General features: G+C 38.9%; 1 protein-coding gene across 1 annotated transcript; it reads right to left on the reverse strand.

Moving 5' to 3' along the window:
* Positions 1–10,751: 10,751 nt before the first annotated feature.
* On the reverse strand, positions 10,752–12,016 carry LOC109111319 (trace amine-associated receptor 13c-like). Its single transcript, XM_042765750.1, has one exon. The coding sequence runs from the start codon at positions 11,808–11,810 to the stop codon at positions 10,752–10,754; it is 1,059 nt and encodes a 352-aa protein (XP_042621684.1). The 5' UTR covers positions 11,811–12,016.
* Positions 12,017–12,484: the final 468 nt, after the last annotated feature.

Consider the following 12,484-nt stretch of genomic DNA (forward strand, 5'->3'; position numbering starts at 1 on the left):
AGACACAGAAAGAAATTTCTGAACGAATAGGCTGTTCCCAGAGTGCTGTATTAAGGCACCTCAGTGGGAAGTCTGTGGGAAGGAAAAAGTGTGGCAAAAAACGCTGCACAACGAGAAGAGGTGACAGGACCCTGAGGAAGATTGTGGAGAAGGACCGATTCCAGACCTTGGGGGACCTGCGGAATCAGTGGACTGAGTCTGGAGTAGAAACATCCAGAGCCACCATGCACAGGCGTGTGCAGGAAATGGGCTACAGAGAAGCAGCACTGGACTGTTGCTCAGTGGTCCAAAGTACTTTTTTCGGAAGAAAGCAAATTTTGCATGTCATTCAGAAATCAAGGTGCCAGAGTCTGGAGGAAGACTGGGGAGAAGGAAATGCCAAAATGCCTGAAGTCCAGTGTCAAGTACCCACAGTCAGTGATGGTCTGGGGTGCCATGTCAGCTGCTGGTGTTGGTCCACTGTGTTTTATCAAGGGCAGGGTCAATGCAGCTAGCTATCAGGAGATTTTGGAGCACTTCATGCTTCCATCTGCTGAAAAGCTTTATGGAGATGAAGATTTCGTTTTTCAGCACGACCTGGCACCTGCTCACAGTGCCAAAACCACTGGTAAATGGTTTACTGACCATGGTATTACTGTGCTCAATTGGCCTGCCAACTCTCCTGACCTGAACCCCATAGAGAATCTGTGGGATATTGTGAAGAGAAAGTTGAGAGATGCAAGACCCAACACTCTGGATGAGCTTAAGGCCGCTATCGAAGCATTCTGGGCCTCCATAACACCTCAGCAGTGCCACAGGCTGATTGCCTCCATGCCACGTCGCATTGAAGCAGTCATTTCTGCAAAAGGATTCCCGACCAAGTATTGAGTGCATAACTGAACATAATTATTTGAAGGTTGACTTTTTTTGTATTAAAAACACTTTTCTTTTATTGGTCGGATGAAATATGCTAATTTTTTGAGATAGTAATTTTGGGTTTTCATGAGCTGTATGCCAAAAATCAGTATTAAAACAATAAAACACCTGAAATATTTCAGTTGGTGTGCAATGAATCTAAAATATAAGAAAGTTTAATTTTTAGCATTACATTATGGAAAATAATGAACTTTTTCACAATATGCTAATTTTTTGAGAAGGACCTGTACATGGACTTGTCTTTGTTCAGTTGGCTTACACTTTACTATGATGTCAGAAAACATCACTGATGTGAAAACTCGGAGACACAATTATAATTGGTATTATTCATGTTTTGCATGTATTATTGATGTTGATATGAACTTCCACTGAATTGTGTATTAAATGTGTGAAATAAACAAAAAGAGTTCCTCAGATATTGAAAATATTGATAATGTCAAATCACAAACTGGCTAAAGAAATTTGTAAATTATAAATTTTATTCAGTATTTAATTAACATGCTACAACACAGACAAAAGTTGATTTGAGCCATAAATTCAAAATTTTGCTTGATTATTGTTAGTAATTATGTATACTGTATAAACATCAAAGCCATGACAAGAACAACAACAACAAAACACAGGACTAGGACCTATGGTTTAAACATTAGTTTGTGCTTTATCAGTAAAGAAAAAAAATGTGTGCCTGTGTGTGGGGGGATCATAAAAACAATTATGATCCATTATAAACTCTGATTATAATCTGTAAAAATGTCAATGAGAGAGGATGCTGTCTGAAATGTTTTAAGAGTTAATATGTGTTTAACTGACACTTTAAACCAACGGTAAAATAAAGCATAGACCAGAGGATTCAGGCCTGAGTTAATATGTACAATCCATGTTAGAAATCTTACTATTTTGAAAGAAATGACTGTATTCACTGTTAGAGACAAGATATAGTATGGAATATAGCAAAGCAGATAAACACTCACAATGATTCCTAATGTCAAAGCAGCTTTACTCTCAGATTTCCTCCTCGGTGAACCCTCTGTTATACATTTACCACTCTTCATCAGACAGTTTATAACTTTCACTTGCTGATGTACAACATAAAATATCTTCAGATATAAAATTATAATCACAGTACAAGAAAAAAGGAAAGACAAGAACAGATCAGTCATACTCCAGGCAGAGTTGGTCATAAAGGGACACTCTCCATAACACCCATATGTTCTGTGTGATGTATCAAAATATCTGTTATCTGTTATGAAGGAAATATTGTATGCTGAAGACCACATCCAGCAGATACATATGATAATCAAAGTTTTAGTTGTAGTTATTTTTTGTTGGTACAGTAAAGGGTGACACATAGCCACATAACGATCAAGAGCAATTAAAATTTAATTATAAAGAGATGCTGAATTGAGCAGCCCTGTTATTGGCAAAAACCCACAGAAAGTGTCCCCAAAGTACCAGGAGATCTCAATCAGCCTCGAGGCCTCTATGGGCATCACAACTCCAACAAGCATGTCGGCCACAGCAGAGAAAGAATGATCAGGTTGGTTGGAGTGTGAAGCTTCTTGAAGTGAGAGATGGAGCATCGAGAGCATCCTGACCAGCTGTATCACTGTGTGGTATGACGCCTGCAATGCGTCCTGCTGGAAGACTCTTCAACGCATAGTGAGAGCAGCTGAAGATCATCGGTGTCTCTCTCCCCTCCCTCCAGGACATTTACAGAACCCGTCTCACTCCCAAAGCCCTCTGGATCGCAGGTGATCCTACACACCTGTCACACGGCTTCTTCAGTCTGCTGCCATCAGGGAGGAGACTGCGGAGTCTCCAGGCCAGGACCAGCAGACTGAAGGACAACTTCATTCATCAGGCTGTCAGGAAGCTGAACTCATTCCCGAACTTGCTCCCCCTTCCCTTTTCTGCCCCAGACACCACTGAACTATGACCACCCCCCCCCCCCCCCCCCCCCTTCAGTCAGTTAAATAAAAGAACTGCTCTCTGAGCCCTTTGTCACTTTAATCAGACTGAATAAGCTTTTTTTTTTTTTTGCACTACAATCTTTTTATCTGCACTGTTTGTTCACCTCACTGGTTTGCACTCTATCTGCCATGTGCCTTGCGCTGCTTTATTTAACTTTATTTTCATTTTTATTATTTGTTTTTTACATGCCCTTATTTGTATAGTGCATTTTATATTTTATATTTTATCTGTATCTATCTGTATTTTTAGGCTCTACTGTTAGTGTTATCTGTATGCACCATGGGTCTGAAAGTAACGCAATTTCAATTCTCTGTATGTAATGTATTTTGAAGTATGCATGTATTCACAGACCCCCACAACCCCTTCTTGACAGGAAACTTCACTTTACTTTGTGTTCCAAGAAGTTTGCTTATCTTGCTTAGTACCAGTTTAATTACAATTGATGTTTGGTAAAAAAAAAATATTGACCAGAGAGGATGCTGGCTGACTTAAGATGTGTTTAACTGTATTTTTAAACCAAGACTAAAATAAAGCATATATTACGGGATAATGGGTATTTGCAGGCCCGATGTCAGGCAAAAAATGGGTTCACACACAAAAAACAAAACAAAAAATAAGCAAACAAAAAACAAAGATGAGAGGATTTAGACCTGAATTGATATACACAACCCATGTTAAAAGATTTATGATTGTGGAAGAGATTATTGATATAGAACAGCTACAGCTCAGATTTACTCCTCACTGAACTTTCCATTACAAATTTACCACTCTTCATCAGGGTATTTATGAAAGTGAAAAAAAAAGTGAAAGTGAAGTGACGTGTAGCATCCCATACTTGGAATTTGTGCTCTGCATTTAACCCATCCAAGTGCACACACACACACACACACACACACACACACACACACACACACACACACACACACACACACACATCCAGAGTAGTGGGCAACCATGTGTTGCAGCACCAAGGGAGCAGTTGGGGGTTCGGTGCCTTGCTCAAGAGTCTTACCTCAGTCGTGGTTTTGAAGGTGGAAGAGAGCACTGGTCATTCATTCCCCCCACCTACAATCAATGCTGGAACCAGCTCGAACCAACAACCTTTGGATAACAAGTCTGATTCTCTAACGATTAAGCCACATCTTATAGCTTTCACACACAAATGAAAAAAACAGAACATCCACAAACAAAAAAAAAAAATACAAACAAAAGAAAAAACAAAATAAAAAACCATATCAATGAAAAATAAAAAAAAAAAAAAAAAAAAAACTTATTGGAGCACTTCTTATCCATCTTATTCATCTGTGTATCCAATTTTGTAAAATGTAGTAAATAACTTTTATAGCATTTATGAATTTAGATTAATATTAATTCATAATTAGTGTATAAACAAATGCATTTTGCATTCTGTAAAAATATAGTACAATAATTCATGATACCAAAGGCAAAAATGCAACCCGGTCTCATAAAAATACGTACTTGTTATTTATAAAATGTGCACCTGAGGGTGCTGTTAACACCTGTGCTACATGTAGAGATGATCCTAATGCTGGGTACACACCAAAAGATAATCAGGTTGATTTTGGGCCGATCCCCCCCCCCCTTCCGACAATCCTAGCTATGTCCCGATTATCTTGATGGTTCTACAGATCATCTTATCAGATTTTCCCTTGGTGTGAGGTGTGTTAAGAGTCAACAAACCTAAAATTAACAACCACAAATCCTAACGTATCACAAAACGTAAATATTCAACATGTTTAATATTTACAATCAGAAATCCTAATGTGTGGGGGGAACCCCGAGGACAAACGTGTGCACACTCTGGAGATTATCACGTGAACGAAATAATATCCATTCAGAAAGTGAGATGATGGAAGACGAAAGCAGTCATGGAACAGTACAAAATAAAATTGATGTGGACAGCACATTTTTCGCCCTTGTCTTTTTTTTCCATTAAGTTTCTTTTAAAATCATTCCTGTAATGATAGGCATTCTATTGAGTAACCACAAGGTGGCAGTATAGCCTTTCCTTCTGTGTGATGCTTATGTTGTAGATAGACGAACAAGCAGTCAGAAAGTTGTTGGACATACCACGTTGAGGATGTCTATAAAATAAAAATATAGCTTGCTGCTCATAGAAGCTAGCAGCACAAATGTTCATGCGTGACTTCTTGAATAACAGAAGGCCGAACATTACATGGTACCAGGACTGGGGTCAGGAAAAGAACTGATGCAAGATGGACGCAGTAAAACCACCAACTCCGCTGAAAATGACGGGGAATGTGGATGCGAACTGGCGAACCTTCAAGCAACAATTTCAGCTCTACATTGCCGCGGTTGGAGTTGATCGTCGGGCGGAAGAAAGAAAAAAATAGCCCTTTTGCTAACCATTGCAGGAGCGGAGGCTATTGAAGTATTCAACACCTTTGTGTATAATGAACCCGACGATAAAGACAAGTTTGACGAGGTCCTAAAGAAGTTTGATGAACACTGTCTTTCGAAGAAAAATGAAACATACGAGAGATATGTATTTCGTTCTCGTCTCCAACAGCCTGGTGAGTCGTTTGATAATTATCTCACCGATCTCAAAATAAAAGCTCAGTCCTGCAACTTTGGTGATCTAAAAAACTCAATGATAAGGGATCAGATTGTTTATGGGACAAATGAAAAGAAGCTAAGAGAAAAGCTGTTGAGGGAAGCGGATCTCACACTGGAAAGTGCAATAAAAAATATGTCAAGCTAATGAGCTGGCAAAGCAACATGCTCTTACTTTTCAAGCGGTGCCATATGACCAAGAAAGCGAGTCCGTGAATGTAGTGAAAATGAAAGGAAAATCACACTTCAAGTTCAAACAAAAAGACAAAAAGAGAGACGATGATCAAACACAGTTTGACTGTAAGAAGTGTGGTGAAACGCACAGACCGAGACAATGCCCTGCATTTGGAAAAACATGTGCAAAGTGTAAAAAGCAAAATCACTATGCGAAAATGTGTCATACCAGAAAAAAAATACACATAGTGCAGGATGACCCAGATGACAGTGATGATTTGAGCGAGACATTTTTCATCAAAATGGTGTCATGTGAGAAAAGCTACATACAGCCCCAAAATGCAAGTGACACAGAGCATGCTGTACGTGCAGTAAAAGATGATAAATGGACTGCACCTCTGTTAGTCAATGGGACACTAGTAACCTTCAAAATTGACACCGGAGCCAAAGCCAACTTGATCAATGAAAATGATCTGAAAGCTCTTGAAGAGAAACCAAAAAGAGTTGCAGACAAGACAATGTCATTAAAAGCATACAACAATCAGCCAATAAAAACTATGGGTAGTTGTAGGCTCAAATTGACTGCAAAAGGGCAGACAACACCACTTGATGTTTACAATAGTGCCAAGTGGACACGAGTCGATCCTTGGAGACAAAGCATCTGAAGATCTTGGACTAGTCAAGAGGATCTACCAGATCAACAGTGATAACATAAAAATAGACAATCAAATCAAAATGCTGTCACAAAGCGAAGGTAGTACAAGTATTGTGAACAAATACGCGACTGTCTTTAAAGGACATGGTACACTACCTTACACTTACAAAATACAGCTCAAGGAAGATGCTAAACCTGTAGTGCATGCCCCAAGGAGAGTGCCAGCACCCTCATAAAGCAGGACTTAAAAAGGAACTGAACAGAATGACACAGATGGGAGTCATCGAGCGAGTGGAAGAGCCCACAGACTGGGTAAATTCCATCACATGTGTTAAAAAAAAGAAACTCCCCTGAGTTACGTGTCTGCCTAGATCCTAAAGATTTGAATGAAAATATTAAAAGAGAACATTATCAAATCCCAAAGAGAGAAGAAATTCTGAGTGACATGGCCGGTGCAAAGTACTTCAGCAAATTAGACGCCTCGCATGGATTTTGGGCAGCTGAAACTGGACCCAGAAAGCAGCAGGTACACCACCTTTAAACACACCATTTGGGCGTTACTGTTTTCTGAGGCTTCCATTTGGCATCAAGTCAGCGCCAGAGATCTTTCACAGAGCTATGGAGTCAATCATAGAGGGTCTAGAAGGAACACGAGTGTACATTGATGACATAGTTGTCTGGGGAAACACAAAACAACAACATGATGAGAGACTTGAGAAGCTGTTACAGAGAGTGAAAAAGTATGGACTAAAACTAAAAAGAGAGAAATGTCTTGTTGGAGTGACAGAAATGACATTCTTAGGAGACAAGCTCACAGCAAACGGCGTGCTTCCAGACAAAACAAAAGTGCAAGCCATACTGAATATGCCAGCTCCAACTGATAAAAAAGGAGTTTTGCGAGCAATGGGGATGGTAAACTTTCTGGGTAAGTTCATTCCCAACCTCTCCTCAAAAACGAAATGCCTCAGAGAACTGCTGCATCACAACGTTGCATTTGAGTGGACCACAAAACATGAAAAAGAATGGAAAGAACTGAAGAGAACTGTGACTGCTGAACCAGTTTTAACCTACTTTGATCCAACAAAACCAACCAAAGTCTCCACTGATGCATCAAAAGACGGACTAGGAGCCGTATTGCTACAAATGAATGAAGAAAAATGGCAACCTGTAGCATATGCATCAAGATCGATGACTGAGACTGAAAAACGCTATGCTCAGATTGAGAAGGAGACGCTGGGCCTAGTATTTGGGTGTGGGAAATTTCACACTTATGTTTATGGACTGCCCACATTCACAGCAGAAACTGATCATAAACCACTCATATCAATCCGTAAAAAGAATCTCAATGACATGTCGCCCAGAATCCAACGTATGATGATGACATTGCAGCGCTATGACTTTGACCTAATATACACGCCAGGTAAATACATAGTGCTTGCTGACACACTTTCTAGAGCACCAGAACTCAACAGTGGCACAGCTGAGAACACCGCAGCAGAAGATATTGAACTACACATCAACATGGTCACTGCCTCACTGCCTGCATCAGACACCATACTGCAGCAGATTGTTAAAGAGACAGCAAAAGACTCCATGTTACACAAAGTGTCTCACTGTGTAAACAACGGCTGGTCGAAAGGAGTTTGCCCACAGTTTTTCCCGGTGCGGGCAGAGCTGTGTATGTCAAAAGGACTCCTGCTGAGAAAGAACAGGATTGTTATCCCACAGACCATGCGCAAGGACATGCTTCAACGTCTTCATGAAGGACACCTGGGAGTGGAAAAATGTAAGAGAAGAGCACGTGAAGCCATCTACTGGCCAGGTATCAACAAAGACATAGAGGAAATGATTGAGAAATGTGACATCTGCCTCAGACACCACTACAAACAAGTCAAGGAGCCAATGCTGGTGGCTGACCTTCCCACTGCCCCTTGGCAAAAGGTGGGCACAGATTTATTTCATCTGTATGGCAAGGATTATCTTCTTGTTATAGACTATTACTCGAACTACCCTGAGATTGCGCAACTCTCCAGCACCACCGCACAGTCTGTTATAGTGCACATGAAAGGGTTCTTTGCCAGACACGGAATCCCACAATGTGTTTGTGAGTGACAACGGTCCGCAGTATGACTGTGGAGAGTTTAAAGAGTTTGCGAAGTACTACGGATTCAAGCATGTTACCTCAAGCCCATTGTACCCACAAGCCAATGGTCAGGCTGAAAAGGGAGTACAAATTGTTAAGAGACTACTGAAGAAAGCCAAGGACGGTAAGACTGATCCTCACCTTGCTTTACTTAGCTACAGAGCTGCACCTCTGGAGTGTGGAGCGTCCCCTGCTGAGCTGCTTATGTGTCGCAAGCTCCGCACCACGCTACCACAATTGCAACCAGGACGAGACAATAACAACTGGATTTACAACAAAAAGAGACTCAAAATCAGACAAAAAATGGCCTATGACAGAGCTACAAAAAGTCTGGAACCTCTTTGTGAAAAGGGACACTGTGAGAATCGAGGGACCTAATTGCTGGGACAGAAAAAGCGACCGTGCTCAGTGAAGTCGGACCTAGATCTTACGTTGTGGAAACAGAGGATGGACAAAAAGTGAGGAGAAACAGGAGGAGTCTGTTAAAGACTCATGAGGACACTGACAAACACGGTGAAACTGAATCTGAAAAACAAAATGATACACCGAATGCACACCAAGCTGAGCCTAATACCACAGCCTCTCAAATGACTGAACCAATCAGAAGGTCTACTAGACCTAGAAAACCACCTGAGAGACTTATTGAAAAAGTATAATGCTTTACATTGTTGTTTAGAGTAGAGTGCCTTGTTATTGTTATTTCTTTATGAGGTACTTGTATCGTGCAACATTTTGACTTTTTGCATGTTCGTAAGGCTTTATTACAAGCAAAGTTAAAAGTTAAGTTAAAAAAAAAGAGCTGTTTAGTTAACCTTTGTTTTATAACTTTGGAAAGGGGATGTAATGATAGGCATTCTATTGAGTAACCACAAGGTGGCAGTATAGCCTTTCCTTCTGTGTGATGCTTATGTTGTAGATAGACGAACAAGCAGTAAGAAAGTTGTTGGACATAACCACGTTGAGGATGTCTATAAAATAAAAATATAGCTTGCTGCTCATAGAAGCTAGCAGCACAAATGTTCATGCGTGACTTCTTGAATAACAGAAGGCCGAACATTACAATTCCAAATTCCTCCTGCATATCGTCCGCCATGCTTATTCTGAAGTCTCGCGAGATTTTGCGAGATTTCCTGTGTTCACAGTCGAGACTCTGGTTGAAAATCTGTTTGTGTGTGGTGTGCTGTCTTTGTCACATGATGGCACACCACACACTATAGGAGCAAAAAGGTTAAATCTAGGATTTTTTATCCTCATGTTTGTGGTCTATCACATTTTGAAAATCTTATAAGATGTAAAAAATCTTTTGGTGTGTACCCAACATTAAGTGCATCAATCATTCATTAAAGGTGCAAAACAAACACAGCCAAACACAAACAACAGTCTGATGCAACAGCTGCTGCTTTCTACCGCAGAGTCAGTGATTTAAGAATTATTTAATAATTTAATAAATTAATTTAGTAAATTAATCAATAAACTAAAATAACCCAAATGTGATATACAAAATTTTTATAATAAATAAAAGGAAAAGTGTGTGAACTTTCAAAACTAACTAGGTAATTAGTCAAAGCAACTGATTAGAAAAAAAATGGTTTGCATCATTTTAGCCTTTGTTTGGATCATAAAAAATCAGCCTAAATGAGGTGATGTTTAGCAGATACAGTATACATTTATTCACATCAGTTTATATGGAACAATAAACATTAACTTACTTGAAAAGTTACAATAAAATATTTAATATTTTTATTGTTAGGCTTTACCTTTGTGTGTCGCTCCAACCATTAAATGCCTTTTGGATGAATCTGAAGTTACTTTGTTTCAGATGTTTTAATCTGAGGTGTGCTGTAAGCCATTTTAATTATTCACTTTGTGATGAACAACCATTATAATACATTTGATCCTTACACATAGTTCTATATGACTGGCCTCTTTTTGTCATTGTTGGTTTTTGATTTATATCAGCACAGATTCAACATGATAAAAGTGAAGCATAAATTACATAATATTTGTCTTTATTATTTATTCCACTGGACTGAAGGTTTGTGATTCAATTTTCCTAGTAAGATAATGCAACAAAACTGAATTTTTATTTCACTTAATAAGTTTGCTTAATTCTTAAATTCTGACAAAACCTGCAACAAAGTATAATTATAAAGGAATGATATTCAATGAAACAAACTACATAATATTAAAATGCATGTAGTGTAAATTATAACTATTATGATTATTTACCTTTTTTGGCTTTATGATAGTTGCAGTTTTTGTGAAATTGTTCTCAGAATGATGGCTTTTTCAGTTTAATTACAATTTATGTTCTGTAAAAATATTGAGCAGAGAGGATGCTGGCTGAAATATTTTCAGAGTTAATATGAGTTTAACTGTCTTTTTAAACCAGGGGTAAAATAAAGCATAGACCATAGGATTCAGACCTGAGTTACTAAACACGAACCATGTCAAAACATTTATGGTAATGGAAGAAACTCCTGATATGGAACAGATATAATATGGAATCCAACAAAGCAGATAAACTGTGACAATGATTCCTAATGTCAGAGCAGCTTTGCTCTCAGATTTACTTCTCACTGAACCTTTAATTACGCATTTGTCACCCTTCATCAGGGTGTTTATAACTTTCACTTGCTGATGTACAACATAGAAAATCCTCAAATATAAAGATATTATCAGGATACAAGGAAAAATAAAACACATGAACAGATCAGTGACTATCCAAGCAAAACCCACCATAGGATAACACTCTCCATAACACATGTATGTTCTACGTGAAATGTCAAAATAACTATTATTAATTACAAAGGCAGAGCTATAAGTTGAGGAGCAAAACCAGCTCAGACAGATGCTTATTAATGTTTTAGTCATGGTTATTTTCTGTGGGTACAGTAAAGGGTGACAAACAGCCACATAACGATCAACAGCAATTAAAACTAAATTACTAAGAGATGCTGAGAGAAGCATCGCAATAAATATGTAAAAGAGTCTACAGAAAGTGTCTCCAAAGTACCAACACATCTCAATCAGCTTTATGGCCTCTATGGGCATCACAAGTCCAATAAGCATGTCGGCCACAGCCAGAGAGAGAATGATCAGGTTGGTTGGAGTGTGAAGCTTCTTGAAGTGAGAGATGGAGATGATCACCAGCAGGTTCAGAAACACAGTCCATGCTGACAGCAATGAAAAAAACACATATAAAACATTGTATTCATGCCTGGTGCGTTTTCCCTTGATACATGATGAGTTGATGGCAGGAAAGCAGTATTGAGTCTCATGATCCTCTATCTCATAGGCCATGTGTGAGTCTCCTCCTGTTAGGAGTTTGTTCTGCTCTCCATACTGTCCTTTCATTTATATAGTGTCTGGATCAGACTGACCAACCCATCTACCACCCACTCTGATGCTGCATAATGACATTATTTTGACTGATGTGATCTTTAGACACCTTATTTAGGACCTATACATTATTTCTGCTATATTTTTTTGTAATCATTTTTTATTTTTGTAATTATTATTTTCCTATTAATGATCTAGACGGGTGGCCCTCAACAGTCTAATCTGTTCCACCACAGTTTCATAATGAACCAAAATATTTTTTTTTTTTAACTTTTCATATTTGCCTAAAAGGTCTCTTACATTGTGCTTTGCAATTTAATTAAATATATATTTATGTTGTGCTGCGAGTTCCAAAGCGAAGCACAGAACTGTGTTTATGCTAGAAGCTCAATACGTGGTGTTTTCAGCAGTTTGGTTCCCAAGAATGCAGCAAACTCGATGTCTGCATGTGTTGTGAATTTAACATGCATTTAGGAATGTAACATCAGTGCTGGCTCTACCTAATTAATGACATGTGGTTGCATAGGGCTCCATGTCATGGGTTCAGACAGTGATGCTTGGTAAAAATAACTTTGATAAAGTTTGCTTGTGTCAGTGTTAATGTTTGAAAATGAAGAAGCAGCACTACCCGTCCAGTGATGAGATGGAAAGAAAGTGAGGTATATAAGGGTAAATGATGAAGTTTGAAA

This window comes from Cyprinus carpio, chromosome A10 (assembly GCF_018340385.1).
Source record: "Cyprinus carpio isolate SPL01 chromosome A10, ASM1834038v1, whole genome shotgun sequence".
Taxonomy (NCBI): domain Eukaryota; kingdom Metazoa; phylum Chordata; class Actinopteri; order Cypriniformes; family Cyprinidae; genus Cyprinus; species Cyprinus carpio.